The sequence below is a fragment of the Palaemon carinicauda genome, unplaced genomic scaffold, assembly GCF_036898095.1.
Source record: "Palaemon carinicauda isolate YSFRI2023 unplaced genomic scaffold, ASM3689809v2 scaffold7, whole genome shotgun sequence".
Lineage (NCBI taxonomy): Eukaryota > Metazoa > Arthropoda > Malacostraca > Decapoda > Palaemonidae > Palaemon > Palaemon carinicauda.
Window position 1 is genome coordinate 482,501 of NW_027171982.1, and position 18,179 is coordinate 500,679.

General features: G+C 41.8%; 1 protein-coding gene across 2 annotated transcripts in view; it reads left to right on the plus strand.

Annotated features, from left to right (window-relative positions):
* LOC137637386 (protein cereblon-like) overlaps positions 1-18,179 on the plus strand; it is an 839,981-nt gene that overhangs the window by 329,364 nt on the left and 492,438 nt on the right. For both annotated transcript variants that reach the window (XM_068369600.1, XM_068369601.1), the window contains exon 4: positions 15,138-15,290. In XM_068369600.1, coding sequence (XP_068225701.1) covers positions 15,138-15,290 — 153 coding nt within the window. The remainder of the gene's footprint in view (positions 1-15,137; positions 15,291-18,179) is intronic.

Below are 18,179 nucleotides of genomic sequence, written 5' to 3' on the forward strand. Positions count from 1 at the left end.
AAAGTCTCCTTTTCTTTCTATTCAGCCTAATATGATCTTTGTAAATGTTTTATACATTACAGACATTATACTTATTGGTCGATTATTGATCATTCTTAGGTCTCCCTTTTTGTGAATTAGTATGTATGATAAAATCTTTCCAATCAATAAGTATAGAGCATTCTTGCAAATATATAAATGTATATCTTTCCAATCATGCTCAGCTCTCCCTGTTCCTTGAGTAGGGGGAGAGGGAGTCGTTTTACAGTGGTGAGAGGAATTTGCATGTATTTCTACCTAATAATTTTGCTGTAATTTTTGATGGTTCATGTACACTAGTAACAATAATAATGGCCCTTAATTAAGCATGTCACTTTCCTCTACTTTAAATCTGCGCATACCTTCTCAGGAATGGGTTAATGCCAAGATTGATGCAGTGACCCAAAGAACTCCACTTCCTTGGCATCAAAAGTACTCTGGTCGTACCGGATTAGAAGGCCGTTCTGCTGAGGGCAGTCAAGGAAAAGTTGTAGGTGATATACTGTAGGTGGTCCTCTTTGCAGGGAGAGAATATTAGTATATCATCTACTTAACCTACGCCGGAGGAGAGGTCCCCTTAAGATTCTATCCATAAATTGTTGAAATGTGACCCCTGCATTATGTAGGCCAAAGCACTAGTTATTTAAAGTACAGTATGTGCCGGAAGAAGTGGTGATAGCTTTCTTTTGGAGGTTTTCCGAGTTTATGAGTTCTTCATTGTACTGTTTCAAGAAATCCAATTATACTCCAAGTTGCCATAAAGAATGTTCATTGGAATATGCTCAAAGGAAAGGACTGGTTGTACTGATGGTTTTAAATCTTTGATGGATACTGGTTTTACTATACAGTGAACCCTCGTTTATCGCGGTAGATAGGTTCCAGACCCGACCGCGATAGGTGAAAATCCGCGAAGTAGTGACACCATATTTACGTATTTATTTAACATGTATATTCAGACTTTTAAAACCTTCCCTTGTACGTAGTACTGTTAACAAACTACCCTTTAATGTACAGAACACTTAATGCATGTACTACAGTACCCTAAACTAAAACAGGCACAAATATTAAAGGCGATTTTATATCATGCGTTTCCTAAACACGCCAAAAAGCACGATAAAAAATGGCAACCAATGTTTTGTTTACGTTTCTCTGATCATAATGAAGAAACAAACGCATTTAGTGTACACATCTGTGTATAGGTTAGTTTTTGCATCGATTATATTGATTATACAGTATGTTGATTTTGTTATTACCAATGTTTTACTTAATTTTTCTTAGGACTTCCAAATGAAATGTTTTTCTTTATGACGCCGCCTGAAACAACGGCGTCATAAAGTACGCTCAGTAAACAACCACGCTCAGTAAACAAACGAAGGCATTTAACGCGCATGATGAAAGTGATATTTAATATTTACAGTAAAAGCTTTTAGAAAATATGTTATTACAAATATTATTTACCGTATCTATATAAAATCATACAGTACATACTGTACGTAGCAAATCAGGAAAACAATTTACGAGAGAGAGAGAGAGAGAGAGAGAGAGAGAGAGAGAGAGAGAGAGAGAGAGAGAGAGAGAGAGAGAGAGAGAGAGAGAGAGAGAGAGAGAGATTGTTTTACGTACGTAAATGTAAATTTTAAACAAAAAAAATATGATAGGTTACAACATGTATACTCTTCAGACTTTTAAAACCTTCCCTTTAACTTAATGCATACAGTACTAAACTAAAACAGGCTTAAATATTGAAATGTTAGAATATTAAAGTAAAAAATAAAGATTGTTACTGTACTCACCACGAAAGAAGTTCAAGAAAAACTTGAATGATGATGGCGATGAATTTGCTGCACAGTAGAAATGATGATGATGAAGCTGATGATGTCTTCTACTGTGCAGCCAATGATAGTATTTTACGTCTCTTCAGACGGAGGTGTCTTTTCCTGGGACACCTCTTCAACTTCTTCCTGGGATACTTCTTCAATTTCTTCCGACGGCATAGTAGCAGGAGGAACTGGCTCTTTTTTGCGAGGCTGGAAGAACATTGTGATCGGAAGTTGCTGCTGCTGCTTCTTTTTTTCGCTTTAAGAGCATCCTGTAGGGAGTCATGTCTACATCGATTTTGTTGCAGAATTGCATAGAACGAACCATATCCTCGTCCCACTCTTGCGACAATTCTCTCAACTCCTTCGCAAGGTTGCAGAGCTTGGCAAGCTGTTCTAATGTTAAGCCCGTTTCTTCGACAATTTCTTGGATCTCTTCCTGTGTTTCACTGTCTTCTTCACTGGCCGATTTCGTCAGGTCTTCGAGGTCTGCGGCCGCGTAACTTCTGCCTTCTTTCAACATATCGAGAAGTGTCACCTTCTCAGCAATCGTCATCATTTTTCGGTGGCATTTAGGCTCACTACCAGCCTTAGTAGAAGCAGAACGCTTGGGAGGCATTGTACAGTAGGGTTAACAGAAAGTTCAACAAAAAGTTCAACTTGAAACCGTCACGCACAGCACAGATTAAAGTCCACAATAACTTAACAACATCTACACAGCGATACGGCGGGAGACAAAGTGACCGCGAATACGTAGATGCTGTGGGTTGGAGATGCGGGCAAAACACCAATCACAGGCTAGATAACAGAACTTGGGTTCTGATTCGTCATCTATCAGCGCTTGAACCAATCACAACCCGTCTTATATGCTACGTAGGTTACCAATTCAAAGTACAAGGTACCCTACGCATATTGTACAGTAATAATAATAATAATAATAATAATAATAATAATAATAATAATAATAATAAATAATGATAATAAACGGATTTTGAGCGAAGCGAAAAATCTATTTTTGGGTGAGATAGCCATGGCGTCCTGATGGAAGGTTCCTGTTTGGTAGCTTCCTTGGGTATAAGACTACTAAGATATTCCCAGAGAATTTAACCACAGGTTATCACAGAATTCTAACTTCTGGAGCGAGTATCTCAAAGGTTTCCCTTTAAGACATCGTAATACAACAGGGGACACGCATGTCTGAACGTGCCACATAGCTATCTTCACCCCGAACAGAGTTAATGCTTCGGTGTGTAAGGGCTGAGAATAGCTGGGAGCCGTTCCACAGCTAATCTCACTCGTGGCTACTACTGATACTCGAGACGTAAACAAACGGACGCCATTGCTCTGATGACGTCACGCCCGTCTTCATCCTGAAGCCAGTTGCTGCCCATCACCATGATACAATTGTGTAGGGTGGGAACAAAACTGGACGAAGTAGTAGGGAGGGTCCATCAGGACGCCATGGCTATCTCACCCAAAAATAGATTTTTCGCTTCGCTCAAAATCCGTTTTTTGGGCTCAAGCCATGGCGTCCTGATGGAAGAGTACCAGAGAATCAATGTATCGTGGTAGATTTTCCCCCAGTGTTAAGTGCCTAGGCATTGACAAAACAGCAAAGTAATCTTAGGTAAAGAACCATAGGAACGAAGTATCCTGCCCCCCATTGGTAGGAAGTTCCCATGGGCTATGCCGACGTCAAAGTGGTATTGAAGGGCTATTCATCCTGACAGAAGAACTTGAAGAACTTAGAGATGAAGCAGAATGTTTGATATTTGTATAGGAACATTCTGAATTAGACCAGTGGTGGTTGGGCACTGTGTATAGAGTTCATCTCTTGGGTATCAGAAGTAAGTGTTCGAGTAGGAACCTTACTGAGACAGGGTGAATATAATTTAGGATTAGACATCTTAAATTCTTCATGACCATAAGAAAGGAGGAATAAATAAAACTATGACAGTATGTATTTCATAGTAGGTAGGAGCTGAAAGAGACGCATAAGTAATAAAATAGAAATTTTATTCACAATGCAGAAATTAAATAATTTACAGCAAAAGTAAAGTTCATTTACAGTAATAATAATGTACATAGAAATAAAGGCTTGCTCTTGAATCTGAAAAGGAATTTCAGGATTAGTAGGTACTCGTTCTCGAGGAACGCAAGTCTTTAAACAACACATCATGCTCAAGGCATGCGGCACTTGTGTGACACTATGACATTTCACCTGGGATAAGAACAGTTATAAAAGCACTAAGTGTTTTTAGACATCACTATGAATCGCTCGAGGGTCAACATAGGCACCCGAAGAGTTAGAGTCCCAAGTAACTCACTGTTCTACGCAGAGTTAGGTGCAGGTTTCATAACACTACCTGCGGCTACCACAAAATGTTTGACTTCGTGCACTTGTTTCGCATAATGTTTAAAGAAAACTCGCGAGGACTTCCAGCCCGTAAAGTTTTTAAGGCTTTCAAAGTCCATGCTCTGAAAGAAGTTCAGAGACGATGCCACTTTTCTAGGATCATGACCAGCGGGTGTACTGTTCGGATCCGCTCTGCGAATGAAGTAGGTGATTTTCGCTCTTAATTGTTTCAGTGACAGGTCGCTGCCCGATGTTTCTCCTTTGAAGAGTTGGCCTCCACCAAAGTTCGAAGTTCTGCGAAGATAGACCTTGAGACTCTCTACTGGACATAGAGAGACATCCTCCTTCAGGGGGCATATTCTCCAAGGGCCCCATCTTTTGGTGGGTAATTCGTTTTTAGCGAGAAACGTCGGATCAGGGGAGAGGGTCACTTCTCCTGAATCGGCAAACAGGATGTGTCCCTCTTCTCTTGATAATGCCACTATTTCGCTGACTCGAGCTCCCGAAGCGAGAGCAAATAAAAATATGACTTTCTGAGTCAGATCCTTGAGGGGGCATGAATCGTTGTCCAAGTTGGAGGCGAAATGGAGTACCTTGTCTAGTGACCAGGAGATCGGTTTCGGAGGGGGTGCTGGGCGTAGGCGAGCACATGCTTTTGGTAATTTGTTAAAGATGTCGTTGGACAGATCAATTTGGAAAGCATATAGAATTGGTCTAGTCAAGGCCGATTTGCAGGTTGAAATCGTATTGGCTGCTAATCCTTGTCCATGAAGGTGAATGAAGAAGGACATACAGAAATCAATGGTGATTTCTTTAGGATTTTGTGCCTTGACAAAGGAGACCCATTTCCTCCAGGATGATTCATATTGCCGTCTCGTGGATTCGGTCTTGTATTCCTCTAGGAAGTTTAGACTTTTCTTCGAGATCCCAAACCTCTTCTTTGCGGCAAGGGAGAGAAAATCATGAGATGAAGGTCCTTGATTTTCGATGATGAAGTGAAGACAGTCGACTTCTGTACTTGTTGAGAGAGAACTGGGCCCGGGAGAGGGATCAGCTTGGGCTGCAGCTCCAGGACCAGGGGGTACCAGTTGCTCCGGGGCCACTTGGGAGCCACTAGGGCCGCTGTCCCTTTGAAGGTTCTCAGTTTGGAGAGGACTTTCAACAGAAGGTTGGTGGGAGGGAACAGGTATATCTTGGACCATCTGTTCCAGTCCAGTGACATGGCGTCCACCGCTTCTGCTTTGGGGTCCTCGTACGGGGCTACGTACAGACGAAGTTGATTGTTGTCGCTCGTTGCAAAGAGATCTATCTGAAGTTCTGGGACTTGATGAGAGATGAAGGAGAATGATCTTGCGTCTAGAGACCATTCCGACTCTATCGGGTTTGTCCGAGATAGAGCATCCGCTGTCACATTGCGGAATCCTTGTAGGTGAACTGCAGACAGGTGCCACTTCTTCTTCTCCGCCAGACGGAAGATTGGGAGAAGCACCTGATTTATCTGGGGCGATCTTGAGCCTTGGCGATTGAGACAACGAACTACCACCGAGTTGTCTAGGGTTAGACGGATGTGGATCGAGGGCGGCGGGGATAACTTCTTCAGAGTTAGAAGGACCGCCATGACCTCCAAGATGTTTATGTGGAACGTCTTGAATAGTGGAGACCAGGTCCCTTGAGCCTGTTTCAGGTGGGAGTGACCTCCCCAGCCTTCCAGTGAGGCATCCGTGTGGATGTTGAGTGATGGAGGAGGGTGTTGGAGAGGAATGGACCTTTTCAGGGCCTTTGCTTCCGACCACGGCTTTAGGAGGCGTCGAAGTCTGTTTGGAAGCCGTCTCTTGAGGTCTCTTCGAGCGATGGATGCCGAGCGTCTCCAGACTCCCGCGGCATCCTTTAGCTGTGCGCGAAGCACTGGGTTTGTCACTGAGGCGAATTGTAGAGAGCCTAGAACTCGTTCCTGCTGTCGTCTTGAAATGCGTTTGGATTTCAGTAGTCACTTGACAGACCCTGCTATTTCCTTCCTTTTCTTCTGGGGGATGGAAAGGCGGTGTGACTGAAGATTCCAGTGGATTCCCAACCACTGAAACTTCTGAGCTGGAGAGAGGCGAGATTTCTTCTCGTTGATCTTGAATCCCAGGTGTTCTAGGTACTGGGTAACTTCGTTGCAAGACTTTGCACACTCTTCGGGCGATGGAGCCCAGACTAGCCAGTCGTCGAGGTAGGCCATCACCTGGACGTTTCTTAGGCGGAGCTGTTGTACTATGGCATCCGCCAGTTTTGTGAAGATCCGAGGGGCCACATTGAGGCCGAATGGCATGGCCCGGAAGGCGTAGCTTTTCCTTTGGAGTCGAAATCCTAGGTAGGAGGAAGCGTGATGGTTCATTGGAATGTGCCAATAGGCATCCGTCAGGTCTATAGAGACCGTGTAGGAACCTTGAGGCAGAAGGGTCCTTATTTGTTGAAGCGTCAGCATCTTGAATTTGTTGTTCTCTATGAACTTGTTGAGGGGGGATAAGTCCAGAATGACTCTGAGTTTGTCTGAGTCCTTCTTGGGAACGCAAAACAGTCTCCCTTGGAACCTGGTGGACTTTACCTTCCTTATCACCTTCTTGTTCAAGAGGTCTAGGATATATTCTTCCAGAATGGGGGTCGATTGTTGGAAGAACCGCTGGAAGATTGGGGGTGGTTGCGTTCAACTCCAGCCTAGACCGTTCTTGATGATGCTGTGTGCCCAGGGATCGAAGGTCCAACGATCCTGGAATTGGCGGAGTCTTCCTCCCACCGGAAGCACTTCATTGCTTCTGGTGTCCCGAGGACTTGTTGCCTTGGCCGCTAGCTCCCTTTCCTCCTCTACCTCTGGAGGGACGACGAGATGCGTCTCTGCTTGCACCCCTGGACGAGCCTCTACCTTTGGCATGAAAGGTAGTGGATGGTTGCTCAAAGGCAGGGGTGAAGACCGGTGACTGTGACAACACCGGTTGGGGGACCAATTGAAAGGTCTGTTGTGGTTGGGCAACCACTTGGGAGGTAGCGGGTCCCGGAAACTGACGTCGTTGCTGACGTTGCTGGGGTTTTGGCTTTTGCGGTTTCCTCTTAGGCTGAGGTCCATCGTCCTGAGAGGGTTTCCTTTTTCTGGACATGCCCCACTTGTGGAGAAGGTTCCTATTCTCCGTGGCGGCTCTGTCAGTTATTTCCTTGACAAGGTCAGAAGGAAACAGGTGCTTTCCCCAAATGTTGGAGGAAATCAGCCTCCGGGGTTCGTGTTTCACGGTGGCACCGGCAAACACGAATTCACGACAGGCTCTACGAGCCTTTATGAAGTGGTACAAGTCCTTCATTACTGTCAGTAAGTGGGATTTGGCTAGTACCATGTAGTGATCTGGTACTCTTGTGTCACAGGCCATCACTTCCAGTTGGACTTGATGAGAAAGAGATGCCGCAAGCCTCTCCTTCGTGTCTTGTTCCCGGCGAAGGAGGTGATCGTTGAGCTTAGGGAGGTCTTCATTAAACTGACGTCCGGCGACGTCAGGATCGAGCCTACCCACGACGAAAGTATGCTGAACATCTTTCCAGTGTCGAGCGTCAGGTGGGGTCACGATGGAGAAGGGTCTGCACTCCTCCAGTGCAGGGCAGGGTTTCCCTTCTTCCGCCGCTTTAAGGCATGCAGCTAAGGCCTTTTCCAAGAAAGGAAGAACCGCAGTGTCAGGTGCAACGTATGTAGGATGCTTCTTGCTCAAAGCCGGAAGCTTAGAGCAGGTAAAGCCCCTACTCTTAAATGCGGAGGCTAGCATAGCCTGGGCCTTTGCGAGATCGAACACTATCTCTTCTTTAGGTTCGGTCTCTTCCTTCGAGGCAGGTTCGGAACGAAGCCGGACGTAACAGTCCGGGTAGGCCTCGAAGCTTGGGAAGAACTCCACATCTTCCAACGGGACCGTGCCGATCTTGTCACTAACAAAGATCCTGCCGGTCGCAATAACCATATGCTCTGCATACCTCCACGGGTTGGCATGAGAGCAAGCTGGGAGATCCTTGACCGAAATCTTCTTCGGTTCTCTGGATCCAATCATCGACCTGATGGACTCCTGGTTCTCCTTCAGCCTGTCGTCCATGACGGCTCTAATCAGCCGGATCAGTTCTTGGGTAGAAGAGGAAGGATCCGGAGTCGAGGAGGTAGACGGAATGGACATTTCCGTCGGTGTAGGAGTAGGAGGAGGGATGGACGAGGGAGCAGCTCCAAGCTCCGACTCGGTGTATTCCACCTTGTCTTCGTCCTCTTCGGCTCCTTGAGCCATAAGCGTCTTCTCCGTGTCTTCCGAGACGTCTGAGATCTGTTCATCATCCTCGGAATCTAAACGACACTCGTGCATGGACTGAGCCATGACCACATCAGGTTCCACCATAATTTGGACAGTGGGGATTGCTTCTTTTGGTACCACTGAGTCAGGGGAGGCCTTAGGGAACAACAGGGACCTCAGTTCTTCGGTGGCCAGGTACGGTCCGGTAGCATTTTTCTGAAAGCCACGCACCCACTTGCGCAGCTTTTCACGAGAAATGTCTCTAACCTCCGCTGAGGGAGGGTTATGGAAGGCCTCAACTAGGTGGGCCTGGCAGACCGTACAATCCAGTGGATTCCAGAACTTCAAATCCCCTTTCTTGTCTGCACAAGGGGCGTGAGTCCTGCAAGCCGTATGCCCGTAAAACTGCGGGCGTTTCACAGCGCAGAAGGCGAAGTCACACTTCATCTGCTCCTCCTGTGGAAGAAAGAGAAAATGAGTATGGGGGAGTCATAAGAATGGCTCTTAAACTAAGTTAATATTAATCATTAATTTTAACTTAAAGAAGGTGTGATGCATAGAGAATGAAAACAGTAAAGGAGAACACGCTCCATGCATCTCGCCCGGCTGGTTACCATAAGCTTGGTCCTGGGATAATCCAAATGACCGAGATCATTGGATATAGTTTCCTAGGATTCCCAGTATTTTGGAACTCCATGGAAAACCAAGGACAAGATTGGGATCGAATTCATTCGGTTCCCAGTTAAGAGCCAGAAGGCCTCATTAAGGGTAACTGCTTCTGGCAACCAGCCGTGCTAAGATGCACATAGCATGCTGGAATTAGAAGAATGCAAAGAGACAGCATGATCACTAATAGAGCAGTACTAGGTACTGATCTTAATAGCAAAAGCAGCTTATCTGTTTGCCATGTAGGGCTATCCTAGTCTTATGATAGCTACAGTAAGGGGGTGCAAGTATTCTTGACGCCTCCGAGGCATCCGGCATGCCGGAGCTCGCTCCAGCATAGATTCTGGCATTAGAACAGACAATTTTCAAAAGTCAGTTAGATACCAGGATGGCGGCCGCCGGCACAACGGCGGCACGCCGGCAGGAAGCGGCGGCTCCGGCAGTCGGAGGATGCCAGGTTGGTGACTGGGATAAGGATGGTAAAGGTAGTATCGGGTTGCCGGCAGTATATGCCGGCACTCCGGTGATCGACCGGCAGGCGGACGATTAGATAGGAGTAGGAGAGCCGCCGGTAGTAGCCGGCGGCAGCCGGCAGTCCCTCGGTACACGGGGGGCTGGCGGCAAGGGTAGGGAAGTCACCAAGAAGGAGGCAGGTATTGCCGACAGTAGAGGCGGCAAGAGACCGGCACCCGGATAGATAGAGAGACAGGGGGAGGGGGGAAAGGGATGCAGGAAGTACCGTCAGGGTTCCAGACATCCCTCCCCCTCCCTGAGAGGGTGTACCCATGATAGAGGCAGGCTCTAACATCCATGAGCAGGGGTCACTAGGGACCGGGAGCTAGGTAGCCCAAGGGAGGGCTAGGGAACACCCAAGAGGGGGGGGGGGGGACTCCCATATGCAGAACTATACTAGTAACTAACCTTATAGGACACTATGAAGGTATATGTACCAGAGTGGACTGCACAAGGAAGCTCGGGTAGCCCTACTCATCCACCCTAAGGAGGAGTTGTAGGACAGGGGACAGATGAGTATAAACTAACCTAAGCATAGGCTAGGCTATACAAGAGATAGGTGGGGAGGGAGAAGAGAGAGGTCTTCCCAGGAAGGGTTTCTGTACCAGAGCGGCCACTAAGGGAAGGGAGGACACTCCCTAACCTAAGATCAGGCTGATCGGCTAAAACGGTGCAAGAGTACAGTTTCAGCATGGAACAGAGAAACCTTCCTAACCCGACCTAGAACAGGGCTAAAAGTCCTGAACTAGGCAAGGAAGAAGACATATCGCTATCGCAGGAAAGTCATAGACTATCCTAGCCATAGAGGTAGGCAGGCCTAACCTCACTCTCAGACGCAATCCTAAAGGGGGTTCATTCCTTTAGGGAGGACCGAGAGGCGATATATACTCTATTAGACAATTAATCCCTTTACTCAGAAAAGGGATCAAGGCTAAATAGAGGGAATGCCAAGGCAGGGGATGAAGGAAGCATATAGGGGTCCTAAGGTTAGGTTAGGCTAGAAAGAATCACTGACTAGCCTATCCCCTATATGGTCCCTGAAGGCGAAAACATTTGCATCACTGTCAAAAGTATTGTAAAATAATAATGCCACTATCTTCATAACTTAGTCTAGGATCACTAATAAATCATGCATGAACACTTGTATGTAGGCTCCTGGCCTGGGGGCTATAGTAGCCGACTGGTATGAGGTCAATCGATGACCGATAAAAAGCGTCTAAACACGATATAAAAGTTCCTAGCTATGAAGACTAAATAAACTAATGTATTCGATTAGTATATAATGCCGGAAGCGTTGTTGTGGCTAACTAAATAAGACATGCAAAACAACAACGACGCCATAAAATGGCGGGTCCGGTAGAGGCACAGCTCTGCCACAAAACATCAATTATTTCGCAAAATAATATTTACTTTACGGCCAGAGCTTAATTAAACAATACTGGAACCTTGTACTCAACTTTCCAGAAGAAGGCGAGGCTGAAGGTAACGACATAGCGAAGATGCAAAGCGATAAAGATAACACAAGGGAAAATCCGTCTAAGTAGGGCAGCTACTAAACAAAGGATGAAGACGGGCGTGATGTCATCAGAGCAATGGCGTCCGTTTGTTTACGTCTCGAGTATCAGTAGTAGCCACGAGTGAGATTAGCTGTGGAACGGCTCCCAGCTATTCTCAGCCCTTACACACCGAAGCATTAACTCTGTTCGGGGTGAAGATAGCTATGTGGCACGTTCAGACATGCGTGTCCCCTGTTGTATTACGATGTCTTAAAGGGAAACCTTTGAGATACTCGCTCCAGAAGTTAGAATTCTGTGATAACCTGTGGTTAAATTCACTGGGAATATCTTAGTAGTCTTATACCCAAGGAAGCTACCAAACAGGAACCTTCCATCAGGACGCCATGGCTTGAGCCCAAAAATAATAATAATGATAATAATAATAATAACAATAATAATTTTAATAACAACAACAACAATAATAATAATAACAATAATAAGAATACAGATTTACGTACGCTATTTTACGCTTGTTTTGTTGTAGGATATGTCTCTCTCTCTCTCTCTCTCTCTCTCTCTCTCTCTCTCTCTCTCTCGTACGCTTATTCGAGATGTGATTTTTGCAACAAAGAATATTATTGGATGCAGTACTACGTACGTATACATACAAAAGATTCATGGAAAAGATGCACATCCATTACATTTGTAGTACAGTAGTAGCCATCAGCAGCCTTACACCATTCTACTGTAATATGGTATGACTGCATCTGATTTGCGTTTCATGTTCGATTTAATTTTACTACGTACTGTATACAGTACGGAATTATCGTATGATCACATTCTCTATTCGTGTTTTATTTCTTTCTGTGCTGAATTATATGTCATATGTAATGCAATGAACAATCAGTAAGAGCAGATATTACTAATTACAGTATTAATGGAATTACAGGTAACGAAATATCGTATTTGGGGTCTTCAGATATCGCGGTATTTTCGAAATTTCCGGAAAATCCGCGATATGTATATATATATATATATATATATATATATATATATATATATATATATATATATATATATATATATACTGTATATATATATATATATATATATATATATATATATATATATATATATATGGGTTATGAAAAAACCCGCGAATTGGTGAATCCGCGATGGTCGAACCGCGAAGTAGCGAGGGCTCACTGTAGTATCCTCAAAAAAAAAAAAAAAAAAAAAAAAAAGTCTACTCATTAACTACCGAAAGATCAGTATTTGCAAATGAACTGTCAGCCTTTTGCTGGTAATTAACGTTCGTAAAACAACTGAAGATAAGGGTAACCTTAAATTGGTCATCTACTCTTATCAGAGACATTTCATAGAAGTCTTCGTCTGTTACACATACAAAGAACCAACTAGTGTTACAAACTACAGAGCTCCTAAACAAATTCTAATAATAGGTAAATATTGAAATATACTGTATTTCTACTTATATTGGAGTTGTTGGTAAGGAAAAAGGTTGCACTGCTTAATTAGCAATAAACTTGCCATATCTCTGTATTAAATTCCCTGTTATATATTATAGAATAATGAATTGAAAAAAAAACAGATTGAAACTAATCAATCCTAAATATTGAATTCATTTTGCAAGATTGCAGCTTGGCCATATGAGATTAGCCCATATGTTTTGATTTTGCACACCTTGTGAGATAGTTCTCAATTTTGTGACGAGTGTCAACACGATTTTAGCCATAAGGCATACTTTTTGTGTATGAAGTCTTTAGAAGAAAGAGATTTAAGTTTTGGTCAAAAATCTTTTTGTGACATTCTGTGGATTCTGAAGGTTTTTCTATTTAATAGATAAAATTGAAATGTCTATTTATGGAAGTTTTTTTAATTATTTTTCATTACCTAGATTATTGTATATTATATTCCCTCCTGAATTTATTCAGGCCATCCCCTGTAAGAGCCAATTTTTACTCATATGGCTAGATAATCTCCCCCTAGTGGCCAAATGACGAGCTTTGTGGAATAGTGAGGTATAAAGATAGTAAATTGAAGCAAATAAAACCAAATGTTTTCTTATAAGTAGTAGGTTGGCCAGGGCACCAGCCGCCCGTTGAGATACTACCGCTAGAGTGTTATGGGTTCTTTTGACTGGCTAGACCGTACTACATTCTATCCTTCTCTCTGGTTACGGTTTCTTTTCCCTTTACCTTCACATACACTGAATAGTCAGGCCTATTCTTTACATATTCTTTTCTGTCCTCATACACCCGACAACACTGAGATTACTAAACAATTCTTCTCTCAAGGGGTTAACTACTGCACTGTAATTGTTCAGTGGCCACTTTCTTCTTGGTAAGGTAGAAGAGAGACTTTAGCTGTGGTAAGCAGCTCTTCTAGGAGAAGGACATTCCAAAATCAAACCATTGTTCTCTAGTCTTGGATAGTGCCATAGCCTCTGTACCATGATCTTCTACTATCTAGGGTTAAGAGTTGCTTTGCTTGAGGGTACACTCGGGCACACTATTCTATATTATTTCTCTTCCTCTTGTTTTGTTAAAGCTTTTATAGTTTATATAGGAAATATTTATTTTGATGTTTTTACTGTACTTAAAATATTTTATTTTTCCTTGTTTTCTTTCCTCACTGGGCTATTCTCCTTGTTGGAGAACCTGGGCTTATAGCATCCTACTTTTCCAACTAGGGTTATAGCCTAGCAAGTAATCATCATCATCATCATTATCATTATTATTATTATTATTATTATTATTATTATTATTAAGTATTACTATTATTATTAATTATTATTATTAATTATTAGTAGTAGCCTAATTATTATTAATTATTATTATTAATTATTATTATTATCATTATTATTATCATCATTATTATTATCATCATTATTATTATTATTATTATTAGCATTATTATTATTATTATTATTATTATTATTATTATTAATTATTATTATTATTAATTATTATTAATTATTATTATAAATTATTATTATTATTATTATTATTAATTCTTATTTATTATCATTATTATTATTTACTATTATTATTATTATTATTATTATTATTGTTATTGTTGTTGTTATTATTATTAATTATTATTATTATTATTATTATTATTATTATCATTATTATTTTCATTATTAGTAATTATTATTATTAGTAATTAGTATTATTATTTGTAATTATTATTATTATTAGTAATTATTATCATTATTATTATTATTATTATTCAAATCACCAATCCAATCCAGAGGGACAGGTGACCCGAGGCTATTTTAGCAAGATTGAGTCATATTGGTCATACAGGTCTCAAGTGCAGTTATTTTGACGTGTTTAAACATGAAAAAAAATTCATGTGCATGCAGGTTTTTTATGAAAAGAAATTATGTTTTGGTCAGAAAACTGTCTAATATTTTATCAAATTTGATAGTTGTTCTATTTATAAGATTTTAACGTTTTAAGAGGCCTGAGCTTAATTTATAAAATTTGAATATCCGTTTGAAGAAGTTCTTTGTCTAATTTATTTTTCTACTATATTTAATTATTTCTTCCAGAATTTCAACACACCAGCTCTGTAAAATTCGAGTTAAAGTCATCTGTCTGGATAAAATGCCACCTTTTAATATATGACAGTCTTGATATACTCTTAGTAGGAAGGGCAAGACAATAATAAGTGACTTCACTGTGAACTAGTGTTTATAGTAAAGCCACTTATTTAGACAGCAGCCAAATAAGGGGTAAGGGCACCAGCAAGTGTAATGATGGGGAGATCTCTACAAATACTTTTATTTGTTATTATGTGGACAAGACCGTTACTGCTAGTCTGGAAACAGCCATGAACTTCTACAAGAAAGGAAATGATTTATTTCAATATAAAAACTCTTTTGGTTTGATTTACTAATTAATAAAATAATAAGAAGAACAGTTGCTGTAATATTTTGGACTATTTTTCCTTTCAGGTACATTGAAGGAGGCGGATCAGAAATGGCTGAATATGGCACAACAGCCGAAATATATGAGTACCAGGAGGAAGAAGGAACAGGAGCTCTTTCAATTAAAGCAAAGGGCCGTCAGAGGTTCAAGTTAATTTCAACCAGACGGGAAATGACAGGGTAAGTTTCTGTTATTATATTGTATTTCATGAGTAGACCCTCTTTCAAACAAGTTTCATTAAAAGTAATTGCTGCCTCAGTGGCATTATTTTTGTAATGAACATTTTCTGTTGTTCTTCATTTCTCTTAATTACTGTATGCTGGCAGTAACTGTGAAAGGGACATAATTCATGAGGAAAATAATGGAGACCATATTAGTCATAATTCTTCTTCTTTGATTGGGAAAACTTTAGTACAGTACACATTATTGAACAGGTATTAGAAACAAAATAAGTCGATGTCATCAATCACTTTCTCTATGGGTGTATGCACAAAGTAACATTCACTTTTACTTACAAAAAAATTTGAAATCCATAGAATTAGGTAAGAAATTATGAAATCCTTCGACTTCTAGCAGGAAGGTCTGCTCATTTTTAAGAGTAAACTGCAAATCAGGATGCATTAGCAAGAGCTTATGGTTTCCTGCTTCAATGTCATGTCCTTATTGATTGTGGATCGCCCGAGGCCGGAGGAGACATTACCTGGAAGGTAGTTGCCTCTGGCAGACCAGTATGCTTGCTGGGATTAGAAGATTAAAAAGTTGCTTCTTGCATAGTATTGATGTCAGGTAATGCTTGTTGTATGAGTAGCACTTCCAATATCCTAAGGAACTTACTGTCAGGGGCATGGCCAATGATGTTGAAATTCTTGACTAATGCTCCCTTTTGATATTGGAGTTATGCACTTGGAGACAATGTATTTTTCTTGCACCCTGTTGCTCATGGCAAGATAATCTTTTAGATAGACGCATCTTCGTCATCCTGGTGTAGGTACCAGGACATCCCTGGACAGGGCATTCATATCGGCACATGATGTTGGTCTTCTTTGCAGGGCAGAGGCTGGTTTTTCTTCACCATTAGATGTCACGTGTTTGCCAGTTGGTAATATATTATCAGTTTGATTTTGGTTTCCTCTACAGTGGCAAAAACGTTATTTCTTATATTTTTTATTGCCTTTATCCTTGTAGGGGGTATGCATACATAGGGCCTTCATATTAAAATTTTCATTTTTGCTTGGGTGTTGGCATTATCAGAACGTTCGTTTCTCTACCATTGCTCCATCCCATCGTTGATCTGCCAGTTAATGTCCTTATTAGAAAAGCCAGATTATACAAATCATCACTGCCACCACCAGTGCCGCCCACATGCCACCCATTCCAGGCAATTTTGTAGTAGGCTACTTTTACAGAAATGTAAAAACACACAAGCAAGGAACCCTCTCTAGGCCATTATCAGCCAGTGCCCTGCCCGTAGGTCCTTGCGAAGAGACTGAATGCCCTTCTCACAGCTTACGTTCCTAATAAATATTGTGACATCGTCAGCAAAATTCCTTGCAAAACTGAAAGATTTTACATGTGACGGATTATTGCCTCCATGAATGTTAAGTCCCTATTCACTAACGTTCCCGTCAGTGAAACTATAAACGTGATAATGGACCAAGTTTATAGGGATACAAATACGCCTACCCCTAATATCTTCAAGGTCTCTCTCCGTGCACTATTAGAAATATGCACCAAGAAAGCCTCTTTTACCACACATAGAGAACACATATATTCAGAAGAATGGGGTCGTCATGTGGTCCCCTTTAAGCATCCTCTTTGCTAACTTTTACATGGGAGTAGATTAGGAAAGAGTTTTCCAAAAAATCAACAAACCTGACTCCTATGTGCGCTGTATTGATGACACTTTCGTAAAAACACCCAAGGATGAGTGCATAGAAGAACTTCAATGCACATTCGAGGAATGCTGCTCTCTCAAGTTCACCCTCAAACACTGCCTTCAAGGATGTCTCCCATTCCTTGATATCCTTGTAAAGACAGGCAATACTGGTTTCAACACCTCTTTACATGTCAAACACGTGAACCTTATCCCATGTCTAAATGGTAACTGCGAGTGCCCTACTAGGTACAAAACTGCCACCATTACTGCATTTGTTCGGAGAGCTATTTCTCCTAGTAAAAAATGTCTTTTAAAATGGGGACATTAACCGTCAGATCAAGAATGAGATTGAATAATGGTGCAGGAACGAATGTCCTGATAATGCCGACACCCCAACATAAATAAACCTTTACTTTGAAGCCCTTATGTGCTCGAAACACCAAGAAGACGAAAAGACCATGCAAGATATATTGAAAAACATTGTTTTTGTCATTACAGAGAAGACTGAAATCAACCTGATAATATATTACTAATTGGCAAAAATGCAAGACCTAATAATGAAGAACAACCCTGCCCCTGTCATGCAAGATGACTTAAAGAAGATCAGCACTATGTACCAATATAAATGCCCCATCCAGCAATGTTTTGGCACCTACATTGGGGTGTCAATGATGCTTCTATCTAAAAGATTATCTTTCCATGTGCAACAGGGTGCAATAAAAAGGTTTTGTCTCCAATATCACAAGGGAGAATACAGTCAAGATTATTAATATCATCGGTAGTGCCCCTGACAGTAAGTGCATTAGTATGTTGGACACGCTATTCATACCAGAAGAAAGACCTGACCTCAATACTATGCAAGAAGCAACCTTATTGCCGACATGTATAAGGGCTATCGCCAACCATAGCTCAGGCAATCTCTACCCATATCACCAAGAAGGTGACAGCTCTAACGAGCTTGGAAGCCAAAGTAAATAGTATCTCAAAGCAGAATTTAATCCTCTAAACCCACCAAGCACACTGTTCTGCCAGAGACAACTATCTGTCAGGCATTATTGCCTCTGCCCTCGGGCAATCCATAATCAACAAGGACACAACGTTGAAGCAGGAAACGGTATATAAGCTCCCCCAAATTCATCCTTTTTTTACAGTTTACTCTTGAAAATGAGCAGAAAGCCTTCTCCCTGCTGGA